This window comes from Prinia subflava, chromosome 23 (assembly GCF_021018805.1).
Source record: "Prinia subflava isolate CZ2003 ecotype Zambia chromosome 23, Cam_Psub_1.2, whole genome shotgun sequence".
In the NCBI taxonomy this organism is placed as follows: domain Eukaryota; kingdom Metazoa; phylum Chordata; class Aves; order Passeriformes; family Cisticolidae; genus Prinia; species Prinia subflava.
In genome coordinates, this window is record NC_086269.1 from 5,751,534 (window position 1) to 5,777,984 (window position 26,451).

General features: G+C 51.8%; 1 protein-coding gene across 1 annotated transcript in view; it reads left to right on the plus strand.

Annotated features, from left to right (window-relative positions):
- LGR6 (leucine rich repeat containing G protein-coupled receptor 6) overlaps nt 1-26,451 on the plus strand; it is a 154,084-nt gene that overhangs the window by 111,686 nt on the left and 15,947 nt on the right. The window contains exons 6-13 of the mRNA XM_063418666.1: nt 853-924; nt 14,714-14,782; nt 16,218-16,289; nt 17,494-17,565; nt 18,571-18,639; nt 19,544-19,615; nt 23,150-23,215; nt 25,665-25,736. Of these exons, the coding sequence (XP_063274736.1) occupies nt 853-924; nt 14,714-14,782; nt 16,218-16,289; nt 17,494-17,565; nt 18,571-18,639; nt 19,544-19,615; nt 23,150-23,215; nt 25,665-25,736 (564 nt within the window). The remainder of the gene's footprint in view (nt 1-852; nt 925-14,713; nt 14,783-16,217; nt 16,290-17,493; nt 17,566-18,570; nt 18,640-19,543; nt 19,616-23,149; nt 23,216-25,664; nt 25,737-26,451) is intronic.

Sequence of the window (26,451 nt, forward strand, 5' to 3'; positions counted from 1 at the left end):
AGTGGGGGTTCCATGGAAACACAGCAGAACTCCAGAAACTCATCACCTACAGAGCTTCCAAGGCAAAATTACGCCAGGTGGCTTTGCAGGGGCTCCCAGCATATGGCTGCCCAGTGCCAACATTAATGCTGGGAGCTTCCAAGCCTGTAAGCACTGGATGCTCATGGCATGTAGCAGCAAGATGAAGGGGAACAGGAAAAAACTGTTCCTATGGTGCAGAGAATGTGCATCAGCCTGTGGCATGGCCCCAGCACTTCAGCCAGGCACTCTGCAGCACGGAACTGAAGACAACTCTCACTGCAATCAAACTGGAGCTGATCCAGGAACTGGCAGTGGTTTGGGGTTTTTTTGTTTTTTGGTTGTGTTTCTTTTTTATGTAAAGATAATAAACTGTGACTAACAGGATGATTTTGCACTCAAAATCTCCTTGCTGCTACTAAGGCTCCAAGGATTCCAAATATGATTGTGTCCTTAGATAGCACCCAGTGCCCATGAACAGCTGGTGAAGCCACACAGTGGGCTGAGCTCTAGGGTAAGTTGAGCTCTAGGGTGTTTCTTCAAGCTTCTTGCTTAAGCATGTTCATCCACAGCCACCTGGCAGCTGTGAAGGTGGAGATCTCAGGGAAACTCCTACATTAGGCTGGAATTCCTGAGAGGAATGGGAGCTCTGTAGCTCTTTGCAAGCACTACTGCACCCAGCATGTGTCTTATGGGGTAAGAGAGGGCACCCCTTGGGGCCCTTGGCATCCCAGCCCAGGCTGTGCTTAGCTTACAGGATGCTCTGGACCACAGCTCAGACCAAAGGAAAAGGTCAGCTTGCACCCCCACTGACCATCTCTGTTTTGCCCACAGGCACCTGCACAACAACCGGATCCAAAGCCTGGGAGCCAACGGCTTTGATGGGCTGCACAGCCTGGAAACTCTGTGAGTGCCCTGGTTTATTCTGTCCTAAAGACACGGGGTGGGACCAGGCCCCAGCACAGCATGAAGGAAAGGGGGTCAGCCCCACATGTGTCACTGGTCACCGTGCTCTGAGGGCAGCAGCAGGGGTGGGTGCCCAGGGCATGATGCTCACTGGGGAGTGAGAGCCTGGGCTCTGCTTCCGTGGCTGTGCAAGCTGCTCAGGGTCTGCTGCTGCTGCAGGAGGAGCTGTGCATGTGGGCAGTGTGGATGGCAAGGGGTCCTGAGGCTCTGGACACCATTCTAGTGCAGGTGCAATCCCAAGAGCTTGATGCATTCCCTGCTCAGGGAGTGTGTCTCCTTCCTCAGCACATGGAGGAAGCCTCCCCAACACCTGACCACCAAAGTGAGGGGCTGGCTTGAGTTTGGGGCCTGTAAAGTCCTCAGGGGTCTGTGGGGTATCTCTGAGATGATTTCATGTCTGCTGGCATCACCCACAGCCAGCTGACTTCATTGTGCACCATGTGCTTGGCATGGCTGGGAAACAATCCATCAGAAGATGCAGGGAGGATGGGAAGCAAGAGTGAACTCACCTCCAGGACATATCTTCAGGAAGGTAGATTGAGATCAGATCAGGAAGAAATTCTTGTCTGTGAGGGTGATGAAGCCCTGGCACAGGGTCACCAGGGCAGCAGTGCGTGCCCCATCCCTGGAAATGTCCAAGACCAGATTGGACAGGGCTTGGAGCAGCCTGGGATAGTGGAAGGTGTCCCTGCACATGGCAAGGGCTGGAATGGGATGAGCTTTGAGGTCCCTTCCAAGCCAAACCATTCTGTGATTGTGTGATCAGCAGCAGGGGACTCACCCTGAACTCAGGGAATGTCACCCCACAGCCTGGCCACACACTCCCTGTGCTGTGACAGTTGCATGAATTGCCTGGGCCTCGTGTGCTGTGCATTGGCCCAGGAGGAAACATAAACAAGCAAACAAATAAATTGAAGCTCTGAAAGACTGGAAGAGGTGCTTGATGCCTTCAATTGTGCAGAAACATGTCCTTTCATACAGGCTTGGGGTCAGAGTCTGGCCCTCGTTTCCTGCCAAGAGAGCCAGGGGGTCCAGGTCAAGGCAGGAGGAGATGCTGCTTCCCAGCATTCAAGTGCCACTCAAGGAGACAGGGCCCCTCTGTGCTCAGCATGGTGCCAACAGCAGCTATGGGGCAGGAGTGGCAGCAGCAGGCAAACCCTTGGTCCCCAGACACACTCCTCAGGGCAGGACCAGGACACACATTGTCTCTTCCTTGCAGACTGGCACATCCTGGGACCACCCAGAAGGGCTCAGCTGGGGAGAGGCTGAGCTGTGCCAGGGGTGGGAGGCTGATGGATAGTCTCCTCTGGTCACCCACGGGTCCCGGCTTGGCTTTCTCCCCAGTCATTTCTGGTGGTCACAGGCAAATATGTGAGGGCAGAGCCGTGGCACCCAGGCAGCACAAAGGCAGGGAACTGCAGGAAGAAGCAGAGAACTCACTGGTGGAAGAAAACCTTGTTTGGGCTATAGCTGTAGCAGACATGCAGCAATATCCCAGCCAGGTCTGGGAAGCTCTTCTCTGCAGCCAGGGTGATTTGAGATGCTGCTGCCCATCCCAAGCAGGATGGAGCTGCAGAGGAAAAGGTGTCCCCTTGTTTGCTGTGGGAAAGACTAAAGGGTTTCACAGCCCTGGGAGATAATTCTGTTTCCTCAGCCATTTGTGCTGAATGCTCATTTTTCCTCTCTTCCCCTCTGCTCCTGCTCTCACACTTTCTTTGCCTTTTGCTGCTCATCTGAGGTGCCACCCAGCACTCAGGGGGTTCTGTGTCCCCTGCTCTTGCTCCCAGTGCCTGCAGGGACAGGACTGTGCAGCAATGTGGGGACTCTGCAGCTCTGTAGCCCTGCAAGCCCTGTCTCTGCTGAGGCTGATCAGGCAGCCCTGGGAGGATCCAGCCTCCAAGGGTGGTCCTGGTGAAGCAGGGCTCTGCCTGTGTCCAGGCCCTGCAGGATGGACTGGGCTGTGGCAGAGAGCTCCAGACTCTCTCCACTCTCCTCTACATCTGATTGCTCTGAAGCATCCTCCAGAGAAAAGAGAGGCCTTCACTCCTCTTGGCCTGAGCATCCAATTCTCCCCTTTGGGCCAGCACATATTCTAACTCAGTGATCCTGGAGGAACACGTGTTCCTCACAAGGAGCCCCCCCTCATGTTAATCCTTAGCACCCTCCTGTCTGCTGACCAAAGCTGGGCAAGCTCTGGGGCAAAAAACTGCCAAGCTTTTGGTTGCACCACCCCAGCCAAGCTGCTAGACCTGCATCTACCTAGCACCTCTCAGCTCCTGTGCATGTGGAGACGATTACAGTCTCCACATTTCCCCTTCAACTCAAGTTATGATTACATTCTGTTGACAGCACTTAGCACATTTTCTTGGCTTGTGGAGGCCAAACCATGCTCTCAGTTACCCCGTGGGCGTTACCTCCTGGAAGGCAGCAGCATGGTAAAGGTTGGTGAAGACAGAAATTTCTCCAGGGTTCCTAAAATGAGTATTTGTGGCCAGATGCTGATTATAAACCAGGCACAATAGTTGAAGAACTGTAAAATTTGAGAAGAAAACATTGTTTGGGGTTTTTCAGAAGAGCCTGGGAAGTTTTAGGTGCAAAAACCTCTGTCTCCCTAAGGGAAATATTTCTTCTCATATTCGGCTAGACAGGAAAACTTCTATTTTTATTAAACGCCAAAACCCTAAGAGAAGCATCAGGCACTGCCCCGTGCAGGTCTCAGCGATGTATGAGCTGCATAAGTACAACCACACTGCTCACCTGCCCCAAGTCCCAACATTTCTGCAAAAACAGATCCTGGTAGAGCATCCTTGTTCTTGGAGAGGGCTTGGCCCTGGCATTTCAGGAGGGCAGCAAATCTAGAAAGAGGTTAAGCTAGACAATGACTTCACATTTCCCTTGCACTGACCTGCAGCTTCTATGCACAAGGCAGCTCTGCCAAGGGCACAGCAAGGGCAGCTCTATGTTCTCCACACTGATGGGGGACAGGCAGATGTGCAGCACCCACCAGGTCTCAACGAGTCAAACACCAGCGTGAAACTGGAGAAAGCAGCTCCAAGAAAATTTTCTCTGTCGGGGCAAGACCTGGCTGCTCCCCAGCCCCCCCCCCCCCAGCCTCCCTTCCTGGGAAGGAAAGCTGGCAGGTAGGCTGGAAGCAAGTCACAGCAGCCTGGGCCAGATTCCCAAAGGGGTTTCGAAACAGCCCTGTAAAGCAGTGAGATTCCCTCTCCAGTTCCCGTCAGCCTGAGACATGACACAGAACAACCCTGCAGGACTGTGGGAAGAAGCCCCAATCTGAGCCATGAAACCAGGGATAAGATGGTCAGAGCGAGAGAAGCTTGGCAATTTTTAGCCCTTTCCCAGAGACATGGAGTAAGTAAGAGTGTAAATATCCTGATGTGACACATTCTTCCTGTAGCCCCTTTGGGTAATGGCCTCGATCCTCTACACAAGGTGTAAGGCCAGGGGATGCCCATAGGAAATGCAGGGAGGAGCCAGCACTGCCCTGCTGTGCATGGAGACCACAAATACCGAGGGAAGGACATCCAGCACCATCCAGCATGGCCAGAGGGGAAGGCCTGTGGCCAAGGTGAATGTTTGGACCACAGCAAATGGCCTGGCACAAGGTGAGGGTATCCCAAGAGTGTGAGGAATGGGGAGGTGAAATGAAAAAGAGTCAAGAGAAGCAGCAAGTTTTGCAAGAAGTAGGTGCAAGGTATGCCAAGAGCTGAGACTGCAGACACACTGCTGTTTGCACTGCTTCCCTGTTCCAGATTTGCCTTGTCAGTCCTGCCCTGTGGTGCGTTGTCCTTTGGGATGTTTAACTCTTGCTGTAAAACATCGGGCAACACAACCTGCCTCTGCCATTTGGATGGAAAGATCTGGACTTGCACATTTCCTGGTTATCTCAGACCTAATTTCTCAGTCTTTAACAAAGCAGTGAGAAGGGCAAGGCTTTTAGACACCTTCTAGTGGGAGCTGTCCCTGCCCATGGCAGGGGCTTGAAATTAGATGATCTTTAAGGTCCCTTCCAACCCAAACCATGCCATGATTCTGTGATGAGACTTGCTGTGTATCATCAGCCTGGTGAGTAGGGGTGCTTGTGGAAAGGCTGATGGAAGGAGCAGCTCAGCTGCAGCCAGGAGCATCACTGCAGTGACAGAGATTGATGGCAGCACTCAGACCTTGCTGGGGTCAGTGCTGGGCAGAGCGTGGCTGTGGTTTCAGACCAACAGCAAGGGGAATCTGCCATCCAAACACCTGCACGATGCTAACACAGGGGCCAGGCTCCCCACTGCTGTATGAGGGAAGGATTTCTCATGAGGGGCTCCCTGTGACATCAGTATCCACAGGGAGGCTGGTCTCATGCCCAGGTTTCCTCCTGACCACCCTCACCTGGAAAGCTGAGCAGTGTCCTGAGGTCTCTGAGCTTTGCTGTCAGTCTGAACACAGTCTAAAGGCTGATGGACAATTGCCTCACACGTCATAGTGCTCACCTTCAGCCTTGTTAGGTAGATTTGACAACACTGAATTTATCCTCTGTGTCCCTGAAATATGAATATTTCATGGATCACAGCTGAAGGGAATGAGTGAAGCCCCGCCATGTGACAAGCCCCAGGTCACTGCTCTGTGCAGAGGGGTGGAAGGGGAAGCTGACCTGAACCTGTGCGGCCATAGGGGTGTGTGTGTGTGTGTGCCTCAGAGATAGCCACAGGCAGGGCATGTAATCATGGCAACTGAATTTCAGAGCTGGCCCCAAATTCCATCTCCACATAGACCATCATTTAACATTCCCACCTTCCCTGCTGTTAGTCAGGTGTCCCTCAGTGTGCCTCAATGTCCCTCAGTGTTCCTCAGTGTCCCTCAGTGTCCCCGTGGCAGGGCAGAGCAGGCCCCAGAGAGCAAGTGCAGAGTGCAGCTGAAAGGGAACAGAGGCTCCTCGTGGACCTTCCCAAATCTTCCACCAAAGCAGGTGTGGAAGTGACTCACTGAAATTGCCCCAGGGATGGGATCTCTGCTTTGAAGAAAAGAGGAAAAGGTTTTTTCTCCCAACAGACTGTTTTGTCCAAGCAGGGAGAGGTGTGGTGGCCCTGGGGGTGGCTGTCACACACACACACACAGAGCAGGAACCGAGTCCCTGGGGTCTCTGCACAAGGCAGGTGGGCAGCAGCAGTGGCTCTGGCATGTCTGGGCTCTCAGGTGTGGCTCAGGTGGGCTGGCAGTGCCGAGCAGCACCCTGGCAAGGGATGTGCAGGGTCCCCCACCACAAAAGCCACCTCCTCTTCCCCAGTACCTGCTCAGAGCTCTGTCTGGAGCTGCTGAGGCAAAGGGAAAAATGCAAAAGTCAGAGCTGTGGGCCCTGTGATGGAGCAAGGACCGAGGGTAGGGGTCAGGGCTCCTCCTGCCCTGGCACACTCCCACAGACAGACCCTGGTGCTGGCACAGAGCAGAAGCGTGTCCTGGCAGTGTCCTGGCAATGCCCTGGCAGTGCTCTGCCTCCCCAGCCCCCAGAGGGGCACAGGCAGGGCTGGGAAATGAATGGCTGCTCCCCTGGACCGGCTCAGAATGCTGGAGGCCTCCGGGTTGCAGCCAAAATAGCAACAATCTGCCCCAGAAGTGCTGCTCCCCTGGGAAATCTCTGGCACGGGCTGCTCAGAGAGGCCACACAGCCCTCGCCCATCCCCTCCACCTGAGGTGACCCCACTGTTTCCCATCTCCCTGGATTCTCCCTCCCCACCCACAGCCCTGCCAGCTCCTCCACCCATCAGACAAAGGAGATAAATCACTTGGAAAGAGCAAATCTCCATTCATTTAAAAACCTTTTAATTTATTTTTAAAAAATAGCACTAATAAATTAGGAACGTCTCCCAGGACGGCTGAATCCAAAACCCGCTGGCTCCAGGCGTTTTATCTGCCTAACCTTGCCTCACAGGAAATGCCCTTACCACAGCACCCGTCCCATTATCCAGGTAATTAGTCGAGTCTGGAAATGCAGAGCAGAGCTGGAACCTACCAGCTCCTCTGGAGAGTTGGGTTTTCTATGGGCAAAAAAAAAAAAAAAAAAAGAAAGGGAAAATTAATATAAAGTGCACCTTGGGCAATGAAGGCAAGAAGAAGGAAATGGGAAATGCCTGCAGCACAGCTCATACAAGGGTTGTTTAACACTTTAAGGGCCAGACAGGCTTTGCTGTTCTCCCAGAAAACTCTCTGCCAAATGCTACCTTGCTCCTCAAGTGGGTTTCTCTCCATCAGCGTGTTTAATTTGAAGCCTGTTGTGCAGTCTCTTGATGTTAATCCCAAACCTGTGCAATTCCCAAAGCAGCTGATGGATCTGACCCCTCAAGGACACCCTGTTTGCTGCACTGAGCTGCTCTGGTCCTTCCTCAGCATGCTGATGCTGCAGCCCTGCAGGGTCTGCATGGGTGCCCAGCAGCTCATCAGAGCCTGGCTGTGAGCCTAGCCTGCCTTGCCAGAGGATGGGTGGAAGGGACTTCAGGAGAGGCCCAGGTACTCAGGCTGAGGGGACAGAGAAAGGAAGGGGACATGTGGCTTTTTGGAAAGAGGGCCACAGCTCAGGGCCCTGGTTGCATGGGTCCCTGTGCCTGGACCAAGAACGGAGCTAGAAAGTTCTGTGTAAGCTCTGTTCTGTTCATTGTGTAAGTGCAAAGGGACTTTTCCAAACAGAGAAAGTCACCTGTAAAACTGAGCTGGTAAACACACCTGGCACTGACTAGGTGTCTCCTTGGGTCCTGCTCTCAGTTTGCTGCAGCTTCTCCCCCTAAAGCAGGAGCCTGCACTCCCAGGAATGTGCCCTTCCACAGCTCAGCTCTGAACCAGCTAGTACCATGGAATCAGGCTGAGCTTTGGCAGAACACAAGGCCAGTCAGACAGGATATTTTGCAGGTTTATAAAGAAAAACAGAGAGAAAGTAAAGGCAGTTCAAGTGAAAATGTAGTTCTGGAGGTACTGCACTTTTCCATGGCCCCACTGCAAGGCTCATCTCCATTGCAGGACTCTGCCTGTTCTCCCTTTGCCCACCAAATCCTCACACCCCCTCTTGCCCAGCTCACCAACCTGGCTCCCCCTGCCACTGACCTTGCAATGAACAACAGCACTGGGGCTCTCCAAGCCCCAACCTCTGAGTCTGTGACCCATCAGAGGCCCTCGGCTCCTCTGGCTCTTTGGGCTTCCTTTTGCCCTAAGCCTTTCCCTGTTCCCAGAGCCCTTCCTGGAGCAGCTGTCTGTGCCTCTTCATCCCGAGGTGTGTGAGTGTGAAGTGATGCCTGTGCAAAGGAGGAGCAGCCCTTGCAGGCAGCAGAGTGTCAGCAGAGGCAGCTGGGGGCACGTTTTCACCAGGGATGTGCTGATGCACAGGAGCTCTGCCTCCATCCCACGCTCCCTCCTGCCAGCAGCAGCGCTCCAGGGGCTGAGCACCAGCCATTTGTGCACCTTGGGGAGCAGGTAGAAATCCCCAGCTTCATTCCTGCAGCTGGGGAATGCTCTGCTGTAGACAAGGCTTCCCTGGAGAGCTTTGCCTTCCTCTCCAGCCTGGCAAAGAGCAGCCTCCTCCGTGCCTGCCTCCTGAGCCACCAGCTTGTGGATGTTTCTGTGTGTCCCAGCACCGAGGCCCCTGGCCTGTTAAATATATCAAAGGTTTATCCATTCCCTCTGTTAGTGAGAGAGCAGACAGGAGTCCTGGGTGGAACAGGCACACACTGGACACTGCTGGCATTTCCAGTGGAGATCAGAGCTGCACTAGGAGGGACTGGTGGCTGCAGGGGGACAAGGCACAACCCACAGACAGCCCCCTGCCTCAGCAATGGACCATCAGTGCCACAGAGACCCTGTAAAGTGCTGCAGCACCATATCAGTGAGAGGCTGAGCCTTTCCCAGGCCAGGCTGTCAGAATGAATTACTGTTCAGAGGCTGCTGCTTGCTCCTGACAGGGATCATGTACCCCAAGTACCTGACAACCTTCCCACAGTGGGCAGCCCATCTCTGCTCCTTTGGGACACACATGCACTCCCTCAAATTCCATCATAACCTGGCTTCTCCTTATAACTTGCAAAAGTAAAGGGGTTTCTAGGACATGATTAACTTCCCAGTGAAAACACTGACCCTAGCAGATGAATCCCACGGCGGGTCTTGCCTCTCTGCCGTGCATGTGAGCATCCCCCTCTTGCATGTCTGCCTTTAGGGGATGGGCACATTGCCTGGAGCCAGACAAGTGCTCTGGGTCCTTCCACATCCACCTTCCCTCCTCTCATTCCCCAGACCAAGCTGGGCAAGGGCACACACTCACTGCCTGCCAAACGCAGGAGAGTGGGGTTTGGGCTGATGCTACACAACAGAAAGTGTTGCAGATATTCAAAAAAACCCACTTAGGGTGCTTAGGGACATGGTTTAGTGTGGAGTTAGTGGTTGGATGGGATGATCTTGGCTCTTCTAACCTTAAGGAATCTGTGATCCCATAAAATATGACACCTGATTGTGGACTTATTTTTCATATTTGAACGAATCTGGCAGCTCAGCCATAAGCCATGACTGGATGTATGGAGACTGAGTAAAGCTCTCTGGCTAGTGCTGGGCAAGAGGTCAAACTACGTGGTCACCATGCCCCCCTTGGGCTTCCAGACTACCAATTAAATCATTCCCAGTGCTTGATTTGCCCACAGTAACCAGCACAACTAGCAGAGGAAGTAATTACAGTTAGTGGCAGCTTGATGAGGTGCCAGCACAGAACAGGTGAAAATGCAGGTCCTCAGAGGAGGCTGCACAAAGTCCCCTCCAGGCACCATGGTGACATCTACAACTCCACTGGGACTGAAATAGTCAGCAAATGCCCCATCTACAACTTCTAATCTCACTTCATCTTCAGGTTTATTAGCTGCAAATTGTGGTGTTTTGTGGCTTATGGAAGAATTTATAGTACTATATAATTTTATTTTTTTTGGCTTCCTGTGTGGAACCACTAATAGTCCCTAACAGGCAGAAAATTGACCTGAGACTCTTTCCCCTCCTTCTCTCCTTTTGGCATGACTGAAGATATTAATAGTTACAGGCTGCTTGCTGTCAGCTTCAAATCACCCTGGCAGTTAAAGCCCAAAATAACTGGGCCTTTGATGTCAACTTACTTTTATTTCTAAATAAACAACAGGGTTGGTTAAGATCTTCCAAATATGAAGCTATAGGCTGCCTCTAGCAATAAAAACAATGGAAAGCCAGCCAGTTCACTGTGTCTTGGGCAGACTGGGTGACCTTTTAGAGGCTTCCATTCAAGTAGAAGAACAGCCAAGGCTTCTCTTGCCATCCTACTGCCGTGCTAGAGCTGGTATCTTTGAGCCCAGCTGAGGAAAGGTCATTGCTCTTGCACGTCGCTTCTGAACCTCTTGTCTGACTGGCTTTCAAAAGCCCTTGATAATGCTCATTAATTTTAATTTTTTGCTGTTGTTGTGAGGTTTCCCTACTGTTTGGCATAGCCATGGCCATGGTGTGTTGCCTCCTTCCACCAAGTGATGCTGCCATTGATCTGCTTTGTGCCAAAAAGGACAGCACTCCACAGCCAGGAAACTCCTCACAAAGCCTTGGGTCAGGCCCCAGAGCTGAGGCAGCACTGCCAGGTCCATCTCCCTTGGGCCAAGAGGCCTCCTTGGCCACCCCACCCCATGCCACAGCAGTGCAGTGGGAACAGTGAAGTGGCTTTTTGCAGCTTTCCCTGCATCATCCCGAATCTGAAAGCAGTGGGCAAGTGTCAGAGTGTGGAGCTAGGGAAGCAAAGCATTGCCCAAGTAAGTACCTCAGATGAGGCAGGGAGAGGAAGGGAACCCTTCAAGGTGTTTGCTACAGCACCTCCATTTCCTACACCCACCAGCTCCTGGAGAGGGTTTGTGATTGATGGGCAGTTCACTGACATGCTCGGGAGAGGAGATTTTGTTGCCACTGGAATCAAAAAGCAAAATCATCCCTGACCCTCTGAGCTGTGAGTCCTTCCAGTCTGCCTCGACCCTATGCTGGAGGAGAAGCTCCAGAGACCCACCAGCAGGCACAGGGGTTGGGCCAAATTCCCCTGGGACAGCAGGCAGAGAGGAGATGTCTGGGACAAATGGACCCTGACAGCACCTGTGGAAGGACCTAAGGACTGAATTTCACTAAATGAGCAGAAACTTCCCCACTGACAGGAACACGGTGGTGGAGGTTGAATGCTGTTTCTAGGTCATTGCCTGGCCCAGAGCCCCACTCCAGTTCTGTGAAACAATAAGGGGCAGGGAATTTTTCACGTCATGAGCTTTGAGAAGAGTGGCCCCACTGCAGGGAAGAGATGGCACCTGAGTGCCATCCTGAGTGCTGGTTTCTTCCAGCCCCTTCCAGCCAGCTGAACCCCCTGCACTGGGCCGAGCTTGGCCAGGAGCTGCACTGGAGACAAGTCAGGGCAGTGGGAGCAGCACGGCACCCAGAGCAGCCACCCATGAGCAGCTCTCAGGGACCTGCTCCCCAGAGCAGCGGGGCTGTTCTCCAGGAGGGAGGCTCACCTCCCCAAACCCCAGGAAGCACGGGCAGGAGCGAGCACAGGCACATTGTCTCACACGTGAGCAGAACGGGGTGGTTGGCAGCTGGGATGGGGCACCACAACTGCACCTGGTTGCATTTCCACTTTCCAGCAAGCCCAGCGTCTGCCAGCATTCCAAGATGGGCTCTACCCAGCGGGAGCTGCTGAAGACAATGAATGCTCTTTGTACCTGTCAAGTGCAGAGGGGAGGGAGGCCCCAGGACGCTGCCAGGGCTGGGAACGGTGTGTGTTCGCTCGGAAGAGCTGGTCCTGTACGTACTTGCACACATGCGGAGGTACAAACAGAACCTTCATCTGCTGATGAAAGACCAGCTTGCCTGGAAGAGGTGCAGGCTGGAAAGGAAACACATTTTTAAAGACAGGAGCAAATATTACAGCACAATGAGTTATTCCTTGTAAATAATGCTGGTTGCAGATCTAAGATCCCTTGTTCTGTTAGTGAATCAGAGGTGAGCCAAGCCTCCTTGCTGTTGGGCAATATTCTCCATCTGTCAGCAGCTCACAGAAACAGCCCTGTGCCATCACAGAAATCCCCCACGGTGGCAGTGACACTGCAGTGATGGGCTGATTGTCACCCGGGGCTGGGGCTCACAGGGCCTCTTCTCCAGGGACAGTACCTTGGCATCACACGGGCTCATCCCAGCCCCAGTTTGTGGTGCAGCAGAGGGAAGTGGCACAGGAAGACAACCAGCCTGGAATGACCTCTGCAGCTTCCTGCTCCCTGGGGAATCTGCCTTTAACTTCAGGGAGTCACTGCAGGGTGAAATTTTTAAAGGTATTATACACCTTAGGTGCATAATTTGGGGCTGCCAGTTGACTTAGGCTGCTAATGCCTCTGATTTCAACCAGTGCAGTGATCTGGAGGCTAATCAGATTTGACTGATGCCTTGAAAATGCCCAGTGGGGTCCTGCCTGCACTTCCCATTGCTTGTTCACTTAGGAAATCCACTCCTGTGTCTGTCTGAGCAGCAGAGAAGGGATGTGTCATTAACAATTGTGCCCCTGGTAACCAAGGCTGGGCAATGAGAGCCTCAGCCAGGCCCTGATGGAACCTGGCAGGTGCCATCCACAAGCACTGGCCAAGAGCATCCAAGCAGCTGATAGAGAGCTGCAAAGAGTGAGGCTATGAGCAGTCACGTCTTGGGCTATCTGTCCTTGAACAGATCAATTTGGGTTCAAGCAGAGAAGACTGAGGAAAACCACTGATCTGCTTGGAGCCAGATGAGAACAGAGTGTGTCAGAGCAAGTTTGACGGGGACATATCACTCCTGTTGCAGTCCTGGGACAAGCACAGCAGCTTCAGGTGTGCTGGGACCCTGCCACCACACTGCAGGGTGGGCACCAGGCAGGCAGAGCTCATGGCCACACTGCCAGCCATGCCAGCTCCTTCCCTGCTGATTGCCAGCACTGCCAGCTATTAGACAACATGAACCCTCTCTGGCTCCTACAGGAGCAGGATTCATTTTTATCCAGATCCCTGTGCAAGGGATCCCCCTCAGTGTCAGGGGACAAGCCCTGCCAAAGCAGGACCTGCCACAGCACCTGGGCTTCTCAGAGAATCCAGCAGCAATGTCTGGTGTGGACCTTGTCAGAGCTACACGAGACAAAACCCGCCCACGACAACCTCATTCCGTGTTTTCCTCTTGGGTTTGTGCCCTATCTTGTAATTCCATGATAAGCATTCCCTAAGACATAAATCATATAAGTTGGAAGTCCTGGAAGGACTGATTTGGAGAGACTCTCTGGATTGATTTCCCATGTAAACACCTTCAGGGCAAAGCTGAGGTGGTGCCATGGAATCGTTCCCAAGCAGGGGCACTGGTAATGAGAGAAGATGTAAGAGAAAATGGGGCCAAGAGAGATCATAATGTAATGACCATGCCTGCCCCAGAGGATGAGAATTACTGGGTAACTGGGCAGCAGCCCATTGCTGTGTAAATGCTGTTATTTCTGTTCCATAAACCACAACCCAGGTTACATGGCAATTACTTTGAGGTTCATTAAGTGTAATTATACAGTAATCTCCAGGAGCCAGTAATCATGTTTCAAGGTATCTCCCACTTAAAACTTGGTGAGTGTCATGCAGGTAGGAAACAGTGGCATGGTTTTCAGAGTTCAGAGAATTGCAAAGTGGGATGGCCAGGACAGGGTCAAATGCTACTGTGACAGCTGAAATTGCCTTCCAAGGAGAAAGCTGGGCATGCTGGAGAAGTGCTGCACACCCAAAGCCCAGCCAGTCTCCCTGGGCACCCTCCAGCCAACAGCAGGATTTGTGCCTTTGCAGGGTTTCTCCTCCCAGGTTGACAGCAGTGCCCCAAAGGTCAAATAAATCCTTTTCCAGAGGTTCAGCCCATCCTTGGAGAACAAACAGAACTCTTGAGATTTCATTCAGACTCAGATATCTCTTTTAGTTGCCAAGTCGGGGTGGGTAAATTCTACACTTGTCATTACAACCAACATAGCTATTTTACTTCTTTTACTACACAGCAAATTAGACTTAATGCTCAACAGTGTCAGTACCTCTTGCACATCACTTCCAGCTTTGGCTCACAGATTCCAATGTGGGGTTGACTCCAACCATCAGAAGACCTGAGTCTTCCCACAGACTCCTCTTCCCTCTGTTCCCAGTCACAGCATGTCCCACTGGCAGGAGACCCAACATCCCCAGCACAAACCCTGAGGGAATGGTCCCTGATCCCTCTGCACCACAGGGCGCGGGGCCCCAGAGAAGCCCTTCATGGGCCCTGCACAACTGATGCTGTTCGTGTTTCTTGTCCTTCAAAGAATCCCATTTTGACCTGGAAAGGCAAGAAGAATTACTCAGGGCCAAAGGCCTGGGGCTGAGCTCCTGGGAGAAGGGGCCAGGGCCCTCAGGAGATGGGGAGCAGCAGCCCTGCCCAGTGCTGGGGGCACCTGGCAGCGAGGAGCCCCACGGCAGCAGCCACGGCTTGGACTGGCTCTCACCTGGCAGTGCTCCTAGCAGGGAATATTCCCGCTGCAGGAATGTGTGAAATTGTGTTTTCCAGGCAGTGGCTGGATCAGCACGGTAGGAAAAACCTGTCTCCCGTGTTAACAACCAAGTTTCCATGGCTTCAAAGCACAGATAAACATGGTTGAGTTCCTACAGAAATGTTAATGAATGTTTTTCCCTTCTCTGTCTTTCAGGGATCTGAACTACAACGAGCTGCTGGAATTCCCCGGGGCTATCAGGACACTGGGACGACTGCAGGAGCTGTGAGATTTTCCATTTATTCCTTTTCAAAACCACTCCCTGTGGGAGAGTGACCTATAAAGCATCTCGTGTGCTCTGACTTGAGGAGAGCACTCAGTCCAAGCCTTTCTTTTCCTTCTCAGCCCTAGCCACTGCATTAAAGCAGTTTATCCCCTCCACTGCCATCAGCCCTGACCACCTCCCTGTCAGCCTCCACACCACAGAGGGGAGTGGGAGTCTCTGCCAGCCTTGGAGCAGGTTCTTCCTGCTGTTCCTCACTCTCCTGTGGCATCCCAGAGGCTCAAATTCCATCTGTTCTCTGGCTGCTTCTGCTGTCCATTCCCCAGCTTTGGACCACAACCTGGACTTACCCCTGTTATTGTGAGGCCACAGTTTCTGCAAGCCCTGTGCTACCTCTTCTAACGTGAAGAAACTGTTTTATCTCCCTTAGGATAAATTTATAATAGGGAATTACCAAAGTTTATGACCATTTTAGTGGATAGCCCTTCTTCCTCTAACTGGTCAGCCTGGGAGACACTAAAAATAAGAAACCAGCCCACTTATCACCCACAAGGGTAGAAGCCCCAGGGTGGGGTGAGTTGATGTGGATCCACAGTTCCTGTGTTACACTGCTGCCAGGCTGAGGTGGGACAAAAGCAGCTGCTCCCATGTTTCTGGGAGCCTTGGAGTAAAAATCTGACACTACTTCTTTATTTCCTGGAACAATTCTCATGAGATTTCTCTGTTCAGCCCAGATATCATCATTATTCTGACATTCAAAATGAGAATAAGATCCTTAATCCCCTTTGAGATGGCTTTTGAAATGCCTGTCACTAAAGAAGAGGCAGATTCCAAACAGTCATCAACTAATCACCTGCTCAGACTCCTCTGGGATAAACAACTTAGGCATCACCCAGAGCTTGTCTTCCTGGCCGCAGGAACCTGTGGCTGCCTTTGCGGTACAGGAGGTCACACTGTGGCCACAGAGCTCTCTTCTGCTGCAAAAGTTTGCTGATAAAAATTTTCTCAAGCTTAACCAAAAATACCCCAGCTAGAGCTACAAATCCTTTGAAGTCATGTGAGCCAATAATTCCTGGTGCACTCTGGTTGGCAGCTGTGGAGCTGTAACAGAAACCATCCATAAAAATTTTAGTTCCTGGAGGACAGAAAAATTTGTATTTGGCTTGTTTCTGTTTCCTGACCTGTAAAGTGTTAATCCTTATGTCCTTGTACCCTCAGTGGGGTTGGAGGAGTCATATATGGAGCACCCACAGAGTAAATGCAGTAGATTTTATCCTGCCAAACCACAGGCCTTGTTCACCTGCTGGGATGATGCTGCACCTGGGAAGGAGCCTATATCTCCCATTTGATGTACATTTTGAAGGCTCTCTGGCTTTAAAAGTGTTGACTAAAGAAGGTTAATTAAATTAATATCAAGATATTTGTTTCTCCCAACAGTGGTTTTCATAACAACAACATCAAAGCTATTCCAGAGAACGCATTCGTTGGGAATCCCCTTCTTCAGACAATGTAAGAAAATTAAACAATGTTTCCTACATCTTTATATTGCCCAGAAAGGGGTATTTTCTGATGTCTTTACCTGGGATTTCTGACAGTAGTCAAATGACACCAATCTGATATTTGCTATCCATGTGCCAAAGCAGGCTGAAATTGCTTCTTCTCAGCTCCCTCTCGGAATTGCTGTGGGTTCTCCTGTCCCTGCAGCTGACGTTTGCTGCAGGCTGGCAGCATGGAAGGAACAAAATACAGGTGGTCTGCATGGAAACTGCCTAAACCCTGGTTGACATCTGCTGAAGTTTATTCCTTGTGTTCAGAAAAGCTGCTGGCCACATCCAGGAGCAGCCACACGTCAGGGCACTGGGATTGCAGATTCCTGCATGTCTGCCCCAGACCTGGCGACACAAAGCTCTGCAGATAAACACACCCAGCTGTCAGGTTATTTCTGCTCTGACCCAGGCACAGTTAGTGATTTTTGGATACTTCTCTGAACCACAGATATATTGAAAATTGTGGCAAGTGACAAAAGCTCTGCTTTTCCAAACTGGACTTAAATTATAGAAATATCAATATCTGGAAAGCTATGGTGACAACTGGGTGAAACCATTCACTGCTCCAGCCAGAGCAACCAGCCTCATCTCCATCTCCCTTGGGCAGCATCCACAGAGTGAGGATGGGGCCCATACACCCAGGTGTGATGACGGGGGCCCAAACACCCAGAATGTTCATCTCTCCATGCATCCGCCCATCTAAAGTCTTTCACAGTTAGTGGGGGGAAGTGCTTCTTGTAGGAACTGACTCAACTCCTCCCATATCTTGCTGGGTCCTAGAAGAGCTCACTTCACTGTCTGTGACAAGTGGGAAAGGGGCTGTGTGTGAGGGGATGTGCGTGTGTGAGATCACAGGAGGTGTCCTGCAGTGCAAGGTGTTTCTCAGTAGGACTGAAGAGGGGCTTTACACCTTTCTAGCCTGCCTGGTTCCCAAAGGGAACCCAAAGCAGGACCCCAAAGGGCCCATTCAGAGCAGCAGGAGACCTCAGCTGTAGTAATGCCCAGCCCAGACAGGCCAGTGGGAGAGCCTGTGGTTGTCTGGGAACAAGAGTCCCCCGCAGCACAGCAGCAGCTCCTGCATGGCTGGTAGCTCTGAGGCTCTTGACCTGTAACAGCATCTTCTGCATGTGCAGCAGATTCTGACCCGTTCCTCTTTGCCATTGCAGCCATTTTTATGACAACCCCATCCAGTTTGTTGGACAGTCTGCTTTCCAGTACTTGCCAAAGCTCCACACTCTGTAAGTTCACCAAGCACATCCCCATAGAGGTAACATCCAAGCTCCAAACCCTGTGTACCAGGCACCTTTGTGGCCTCCTCCCTCCCTTTTTTCTAGAGTCCCTGTGCCAATAGAGGACCATGAAGCCTCTTTGTTGTCCAACCCCAAAGGCTACTCCAAGGAGTAGACACTGCAATTGTTTTCTTCTAAGGAAGGATAATTCTTAAGAGAGCATTTTGGAGGCAGCCACTAATTCCTCCTCCCCACACAGCTGAAGGCACTGAGGCCTTCCAGGGTCTCCACAGCTGTGCCAGGAGCAGCCAAGGCCTCACACACAAGTGCCACAGTTTTTGCTGCTCTTGTGTAATTGCCCAAAGAGAGGGACACTGAAGGCATCTGCCTTCCTCCACAGGTGGAGGAACACGTCCCAGCAGCACCATGGCACAAATCATATTACTGGGCAGCCAGTGCTTCCTTCACCTGTTTGGCCCTGGGCCTGCTCCAGGGCCACCAGCAGAGCCTGGGCAGCACCTCAACCACAACAGCTGCCCCACGTTGGCTTTTCAGCCAACCTGTTGTGGCACAGAACTAAAAATACTGAGGCAGAGGCAACCTCATAAATCTCTATTTATAAGCCTCACCCAGGCACATAAAATAAATCATTCAAATAGCCCTGCATTCTTTAGATCCAAATGCATAGACCCAGGGAGGCTTGGGTGGGATGCCCTGCTTACATTCCCCATGGTAATTGTTTGGGGGTTTTTTATTTAATTTGGGTAGAGATCATGCCAAGAATGTCAATGGCTGGGGAAGGCTTTCAGCTTGCCAAGTCTCCTTGCACAGGAGTGCCCAGCTCCACCTTGCTGAACCCGCACGGCGCGGGGCCATGGGGACACGCTGGATCTGCGCCTGGGTCACAGCGGGGTGTAGCAGATTTGCCACCACAGCTGATGGGGCTGGAGCCTTGGACAGCTGCACTTGCCTCAGATCCTCTGCCCACCTCACCTCACCCTCGTTTCTCTGCAGGTCTCTCAATGGAGCAACGGACATCAGGGAATTCCCAGACCTTAAAGGCACCACCAGCCTAGAAGTTTTGTGAGTGGCACCTCTCTCCCTTTTACCCTGCTAGCTGTGCTCTTCCTCCTCCAAGGTGGTCCAGGCTGTTTCAGTGAGGACAACTTTCCCCGTGCTGTGCAGTACTCAGCTCTGCCTCTCCCTTCTGCTTCGTTTCACCCCTGTGGCTCCTGAATGCAGCTTTCTTCCCTGTGAGTGGCTCTCTTGGTACTCTTGAGTGTGCTCCAGTCTTTTTTTTTTTTTGTTGGTTTGTTTGTTTCTTCCTTCCCTCCTGCATCTGGGAAGGAGTGAACCTGTGAGTGCAGTGCTTCTGCTGTGCCACGGGGTCTCTGCCCATACCCAAACCAGCAGCATGGTGCAGTTCAGGAGTATCTGCCACCCAGGTTGGGGCTCCTGCAGCTGCTCTGGTCCCCTCCTCACCCCCCAGGCCCTTGGAGGACACTGTGCCTCTGTGCACACAGGGCTCTCCTCCCTCAGACACCAGTCCCTGTGCTGAGCCAAACTGGGGGCAGCCCCAGCCATGTGTGCCCTGGCAGTGCCAGTCTGGGGGGCACAGGGACACACCATCATCCACAGGCTCCTGAGGCAGGGCTGGCTCCAGGCCTGTCCAGCCTGGACAGTGGGAACAGGGATGGCAGAGCATGCTGCAGAGGGCACTGCCACCTGCCCCCAACAGGGCCAAGGATTCAGCTGTGGATTCAGCACTCAGCAGTGGCCCAGAACTCTTTACAGGCACATTCACCTTAGCCAGGTCCGGCAGCAGTGCCTGTTCCCAAAACAGCTTTTCATCCTGTCCAGGTATTTTATTGTCCTACTGATACTGTCTCTCCTGCCACTATCAGGGATGGCAGCTGGGCTTCTGGGTCACAGAGTCTGGTGCTGGCTGTCAGCAACATCATTTCTTCTCTCTCCTCCATCCCTCTAGGACCTTGACCCGGGCAGGGATCCATTTCCTCCCCAGAAGGATGTGCCAGCAGCTGCCCAGCCTCCGAGTCCTGTGAGTAACCTGTGTCCTCTGTCCTGCCTGGTCCTTAAAAAACACCCTTAGGAACAGGGCTTTCCTTTTGTCTAGCTCAGGGAAAGGGCCAGCTGTGGAAGACCATCCTGTGGTTTTTGTTCCCATCATCTTTTCCATGCAGAAATCACCACCTTCTTAATCACTACTTTGAGCTCCTGCTTGTTCTTCAACTTGCTGCTTCATCCCAGCCTGATGCTCTGGTCTCAGGGCTGCAGCCAGGCATGTTCTCCTTGCTCTGCACCAGTAGGAACTGTCCCCTCCCTTGCAAGGAGAGTGGAGAGGGTGCAAGAGGAGATGGGTAAGTATGGCCACAGCATTTCACAGCTCCCAGCTGTGCTGAAACTCATAGCCCAAAAACAAGGGGGAAATCACCTTCACCTCTGCTCCAGCTTTGGCTTACTGCAGTTGGAGCTCCAGCAAGTGCAATCATCTGGAGGAAGGATCCTGTTCATATCCCAGGAGGGATCAGCTCTGACCTCACAGAGACCTGTGAGGCCACAAGGCCACATTTCCCCATGGGGCAGCACCGCCAGATCAGGCTTTTGCCCAGTTTCTGTGTTTCTTTGGCTCTGCCTGCTTTAGCCAGGCACAGAGTGATGCTGGTGGGGTCATGCTTTCTCCTTTAGCTTGGTACATCAACATCTCAGAAAGGTTTTGCACCATCTCAGGAATCACACCCATAGTTCCTGAGATCCTCAACTATGTTTGCAGTCAAAGGACTTCATCCTCAGGAAATGAGTCATGAGCCAGATTTATACAAGTTTGCAGCCTTAGGGCAACAGCAGGCTTGCCTCTCATCAGTCTTTATACAAGCAAGCTGAAAAAGAAAACAAGTTTGTTCCAGGAAAGCGACAGGAGTGAATTCTTGATCACGGAAATTGGAAACAAGAGTAAAACATAAAAATAAAATAAGACAATTTGTAACTTAGGAGATTACAGGCTCTTAGTTCCAGATGTCCCTGTAGGGAAGATCTCTCATCTTTAGACATCTGGACCAATTCAATGGATGACTTGCTGTGAAAGTGCAGCCTTTGGATTGGCCCAGGCTGTTGGGTCCCAAATCTCTGTTTATGTTTGCAAGTTATCAGACTGCAACCCCTCACAGCAGAGCCTGTTCTTTGTGCCTACCCCCCGCCATGTGGTAGAGCTTTATTGGGACTCACCACCTTGTTCCTTGCTCCTCTTCCCTCATGAACTTTCCTGACATTAATTGCATTGCTCTCAGGGTTTGGAGAGTGTGTGGGCCAATGTTTGTGCATGTTTACATCTCTCTTGCCTTTGGAATGCCTTGGTCCCCTGTCCCCACAGACCCTGTGGTTCTCTGCCTGTCTCTTGGCAGCCACAGGAGCTGTGACACATCTGACCATAGATGACACAGTTCAAGCTGCATTTCCGGCCTCACACCAAAGTGTAGATTCTCTGCAAGGATCCTGCACAGGGACTGTAAGAGCCATGGAGGGGCAGAGGGTCACAGAGGGTCACGAGGGTCATGACCATCCTGGGATGCCACCCATGCTGCACCCAGCACACACAGGCAGGGCAGCCTTTGGCAGCAGCCTGGCATCATCCTGCTGCTTTTATCCAGAGCTCCTGCTCAGGGCACAGATTTCATGTAATCATGGTACATCCTGACGTGGAAGGGACCCACAAGGATCATCGAGTCCAGCTCTTGGCTCTGCACAGAACACCCCAACAATCCCACCCTGTGCCTGAGAGAGCTCTCCAAATGCTCCTGGAGCTCTGGAAGATTTGTCTTTCTTCCCAGGCAGAGACAGGTGAAACTCCCCTGAGCAGAGCTGAAGTCCCTTGGTGCCATCAGCACCTTCATCCTGGTATGTTCCCAGGAGAGCATGAGTGACTGAGGTTGCTATGTTTGTGGATTCTGGGCTGCACCTGGTTACCCCCACTCTGGAGGAACCAGAAACAACTCCTGGGGCTGGTTCTCCCCCAGCACTGTTAGCTAAGCTACAGCATGGATTGACACAGGGACCAGGGAAAAGTGACTGATGCTAAGGCTCTTTCTCCATCCTGGGTGACAGCCTCCAGAGCCAAGCACAAACCTTTTGCTTGCTTTTCCCTCCCACCTCCTCTCCACCATGGAAAACTGGTGGTGAGTGGGTTGGCAAAAAAAAATTAATTGAAATATTTTAGGAGCAATCTATTGGCAGAAAGGTGGAAACTGAATTTGGAAAGCCGGCAGAGAAACCACATACAAAACTGCACCCTGGGGCAAATTTCCCTTAACAACCACAAATCCAGTCTCTGCTGGTGGGGGAAAGAGCTGGGTTTAAACATTGCTCCTTACCCAGCCTGTTTCAGCTTCAATAAATTCTCATGAAGCCGTGCCAGGGTGGGTTTTCCTCTATCAAGCCACTCTGCTCTAGATGCTGACATGACACTGGGCCATGCACCAGTGGGAAGAGAAGTTTGCTGCAAACTGCTTTGGAGTGACAGCACTTGAAAGAACAAGGACCAGAGGTTTTTAAGTCTGTAATGTCCTGAACCAAATCCCTGCCAATGCCACAACCCCTTCCCTAACCTTGGGAGCAAGCCAGGAAAGGCTAAATGGGGAGCAGGCAATGGGCAGTGGGGTTGCTGTGCCAGGAGGTAGGAGAGAACCTGGCTGGACAAAACCTCCCCAGGCTCTGCAGGCACATCTGCAGCTTCTGTGAGCTCTGGCAGAAATATGTCTGTGCTGTGCCCACAGAAAGCGGGGCTGTGCATGGCAGAAGTGGCACGGGACGGTTTCACAGCTGACTTGAGGCTGGGGAGGACAGGCCCACCATAGCTGAACAAGCAGCTCCATCAGCCTGATGCCTTGGGAAGGCTGACCTGAAACAGAGACTGGACAGAGCTAGAGAATAAAGTAGGGATTTATTGAAAGGCCTTTAGGATACACCTTGGGCAGAACAGGAGCCTGATCAAAGCTGCACCCAGGGTGGACTTTGAATGGTCACAAAATGGACCAGTCATGAGATCTTACACTTTTATAAGTTTGATCTATTTGCATATTGGGGTTTAATTGTCCAATTACAGCTTCAGATTGTGAGGTCCCATCCTTCTTGTTCTCCCTTCAGTCCACCCTTGTTTGTGCTTTTGGGCTGAAAGTTCTCCTTGGTCTTCAGCAGGAAAAGGATTTGTTTTGTCTCCCTGCTCTGTGAAGAGAGCTTACTGGCACTGAATGTGAGGCTCAGATCTACACCCCTGGGCAGCACAGAATCTGAAAAACATGAAAGCTAAAACTGAAGGCATCAAGCCCACAGGCTGTGCTGCAGGGAGCTGGGTTGGGAGTGGGTGAGTGGGTAAATCATGGGGCAACCCCCTCCTTGCACAGAGACACCCAGAGCCAGCACCAGGAGCAGGCTGGAGATCCCACTCCCTGGGGTACCAAAAGTGGAGCTGTGCAGGATGAGCTGAGGTCACCTCACTCTCCAGCAGTACCTGCCTGCCAAGAGAGGCTCAGGGACTCTAGCTTTTGATGTCCAACATTCCTGTCTCATTCTTTCTCTGCAGAGAGCTGTCACACAACCAAATCGAGGAGCTGCCCAGTTTCCATCGGTGCCAGCAGCTGGAGGAGCTGTGAGTATGGAGATGTCCTTGTCTGTGCTGTGCTCTGGGGAAAAAGCTTCTTTGAGGAGAGGGGCAGCCCCCACACAGAGAACTCCCTAAGCACTGGGAAAGTTGGGCAGTGTAACTCACTGTTTGGAGTGCAAATGGACCAGAGCTCCACGCTTCGCCCCTGTGCACATACAGAATAAAACCACATTCCCTGTGCAGAGGAGCTCAATTCAGTCAGGTCCTTTCAGAGGTCCCAGACACTTCAAACAGAAGTAGGATGTGACAGCACTGAATTCACTAACTCCAGTCCCACTATGAGCTAATCAAGAATGAGGTTTATGTCCACTATAAATGTCTTCTGCTTCAAGGAGGGGCCCCATGCCTTGGGCATTATAAAAAAAGCAGCTCCTATCCATCCTGCCCAGGGCCAGCCCTCCTGAGAGAAGGGGGATTCTTTCCTCAGGTGTAGCTCTTGAACTGGGTCCTCTCCAGGCTCTGAGAGGCACTTCTGTTGCTCTGAGAAAAAGTTATTCACAATCAGCTCAAAGTGTCTGGAGACCTGGCCCTACACTTCAAATAGAACACAAGTTCTTGGTCTTTTTGAGAAAAACTGTTTAAAAAAATTAAGATAGACTCCATGATTTTTTGCAGAATTCTGCTACCTGGAAGAACAGATGAATGGGAGCAGCATCCCCATTAAAAAAAAAAAAAAACAAACAACACAGGAGAGGTTGTCCCTACTATCTGTATCCCAGCCTGGATAGTCAGAGCAGCTCATCCAGCCTTAGCAAAGTGGACATTAGAACACTGTGAAACTACATGGAAAGGAGAGTACACAGCCCCTGCTGCTTTTTGTGGCAGCTGTGAGAGTACCCCCAGGAAAACATTTGGAAAAAATAGAAAGTACACCAAAAAAAGACAAATGTTCAGAACTTCAAACCTGTACTTTCACACATTCTACCTAAGCTCCTTCTTACTTATAAAAATTTCTAATATGCCAAATTCAGACTTAACATTAATATAAAATCACATTAAATCCCAGTTTCTGGCTGCTGCAGTCAAATAGATTATACCTATATACCTTAAATTAATATCGTTTTATTATTTATTATAAATTTTTATTAAGGGATCAAAATGAGTATTTGGTCCCTTAACCCCAAAGTTATTGTCCTGTAAGGCCCATCCCCACCAAGCATCAGCATTCCTGATGGTTTGAAACAAGTCTGGTGATGCCTGGTGGTACAACCACCACAAACAGCTCAGGTGTGCCCTCGCTCTGCTGTGTCTGCTGGTGTGCAGACCTTTACCTGCACCACACAGGTGATGCCTCACAGCTAAACACCCCTAAATTATTTTTCTCAGCCTTGCTCCAATACCCCTTCTGCCCAAACTCCACCTCTTCCTATCAGTGAGATCCCCAAATTCGTGCCCAGATCTTCCAGTGGCCCCCAGGTGAAATCTTGGCTAGAGGCAGGAGCAGTGCCAGCCTGGGACACCAAGGGAGCAGCACAAGTGCCCACCTTTGGAACAGGAGCATGTGGCCAGCACATTACAGCCAGCACATGAGGATCCTTGTGTGAAATGAGATCGTTTTTGAGTCTAAAGGCAGGCTAACGACCTGAAAAATGCCCAGGGAGCTGCTGCAGGTGGAGCACCAGGCAGTGGCTGTCTCCCCTTGCAGAAGGTCATAGATGGGGGGACACTGCTTCTGCGGGTCTGGGAATTCATGCTGGGCATTCTGCAGGAATCTTAACAAGTATTCACCACTGTTTCACATTAGGAAAAACAAAACTGAGGAACTGAACCTTTCCCACAAGGTGCACAGTTGGAGCAGGATGTCTCTTGGGCATGTGGGGAATGTGTAGGTCAATCAGCAGAGTCTTTGTGAACCCTCACCCTGCTCTTTCCCCTTCCCCAGGGGATGAAGGAGCTGGAAACGAGATGTGGAGGGCTGAGGCACTTCATGTGCAGATGTGAACAGTGGTTTCTACAAGACATCAAGATTTTGCTTCATGAAACACTGAGATACCTTCAGCCCTCAAACCTTCATCCTCACTAAGGCAAAGGGCAGCACCACATGGTCCTTCCTGAAGGGTCACACAGGGCTGGTTGCTGATCATTGGCTCCAAGCTCTCAGCTTTCCCTTGGAAAAAGCAGTTTGGGCAGAGCAGTGTGGGAAACCGGTGTGGATTTGGGGTTAACAGGGCAACTTTGGCAACTGCACATCGACAGTTCTTTACTGAATCATGATAACACCAAAAGCAGAGGCTGGCTGAGCCCTGGAGCTGCCTGTAGGAGACGATGGCTTTGGCATGTTTTGCTGCTCATCCTGTTTAACTCTTGAAATAAGGGTAGGTCTCCCAAGCACAGCAACTTCCACAGTGACAGTCTGCTGCACTGGGACAAAGACCTCCACAACATAGGAACGCTGCCCTCAGCTCTCTGCTCAGAGCAGTTTCTGTTTTCACAGTGGTCTCCAGCACAACAAGATCCAGGAGATCAGAGCAGACACCTTTGTGCAGCTGGTGGCCCTGCGCTCCATGCAAGTATTGCCTGCCAGGGGACCTGCTGGGCTCACGCTGGGGAGGGGACACTGTCAGCTCAGGTGGGCTGGGGGAAGCTCCCAGCCTGCCTCTGTCTCTGCTGGGAGGTTTTTCTGTGGAGTCCTTTTTTCATTCTGCCTTAGGAAAGAAGAGGGCACAAACCATTCTTTGGCCTGCCCCGTGCCTGCAGACTCCCCTCGTCACCTCCCCCTCATGCCTGCACCCCACGCGCTCTCACCAGGCGTTGCTGCCCTGCCGAGGCAGAGCCCACATCACAGACAGATCTGAACTCCAGCAGGAGCTCAGGGCAGGATTCACCCCGGTGTACCTAAGCCCCAGCAGCCCCTGTCCCACACAGGCTGCTCCTGGGCCATGCACTCCTGCAGCGCCCATGCAGAGCATCCCCTTTGGTCTGAAAGTTCTTCCCCACAACTCAGAAGTGTTCCGTGTACCAAGTGCACCCAAGCAGGCACTTCCCCCACACACAGAGTGACCTCCCAAGTGCTTGGCACCTCGGAGAGCTGGCAAGGCCCTGAAGGGCACAATTGGCTCTGTGACATCTGGGAAGAGCCCTGACAGTCTTTATTTGTTGTTGTGCTAGGAAGTGAACTAAATCCCATTAAATCTTTTCCCACGGTGCAGCAACGTGAGTGCCATTGAACAGCCCAGTGTTCCTGGGATCCCCTGAGTGTCACATGCACCACGGGTACAGCT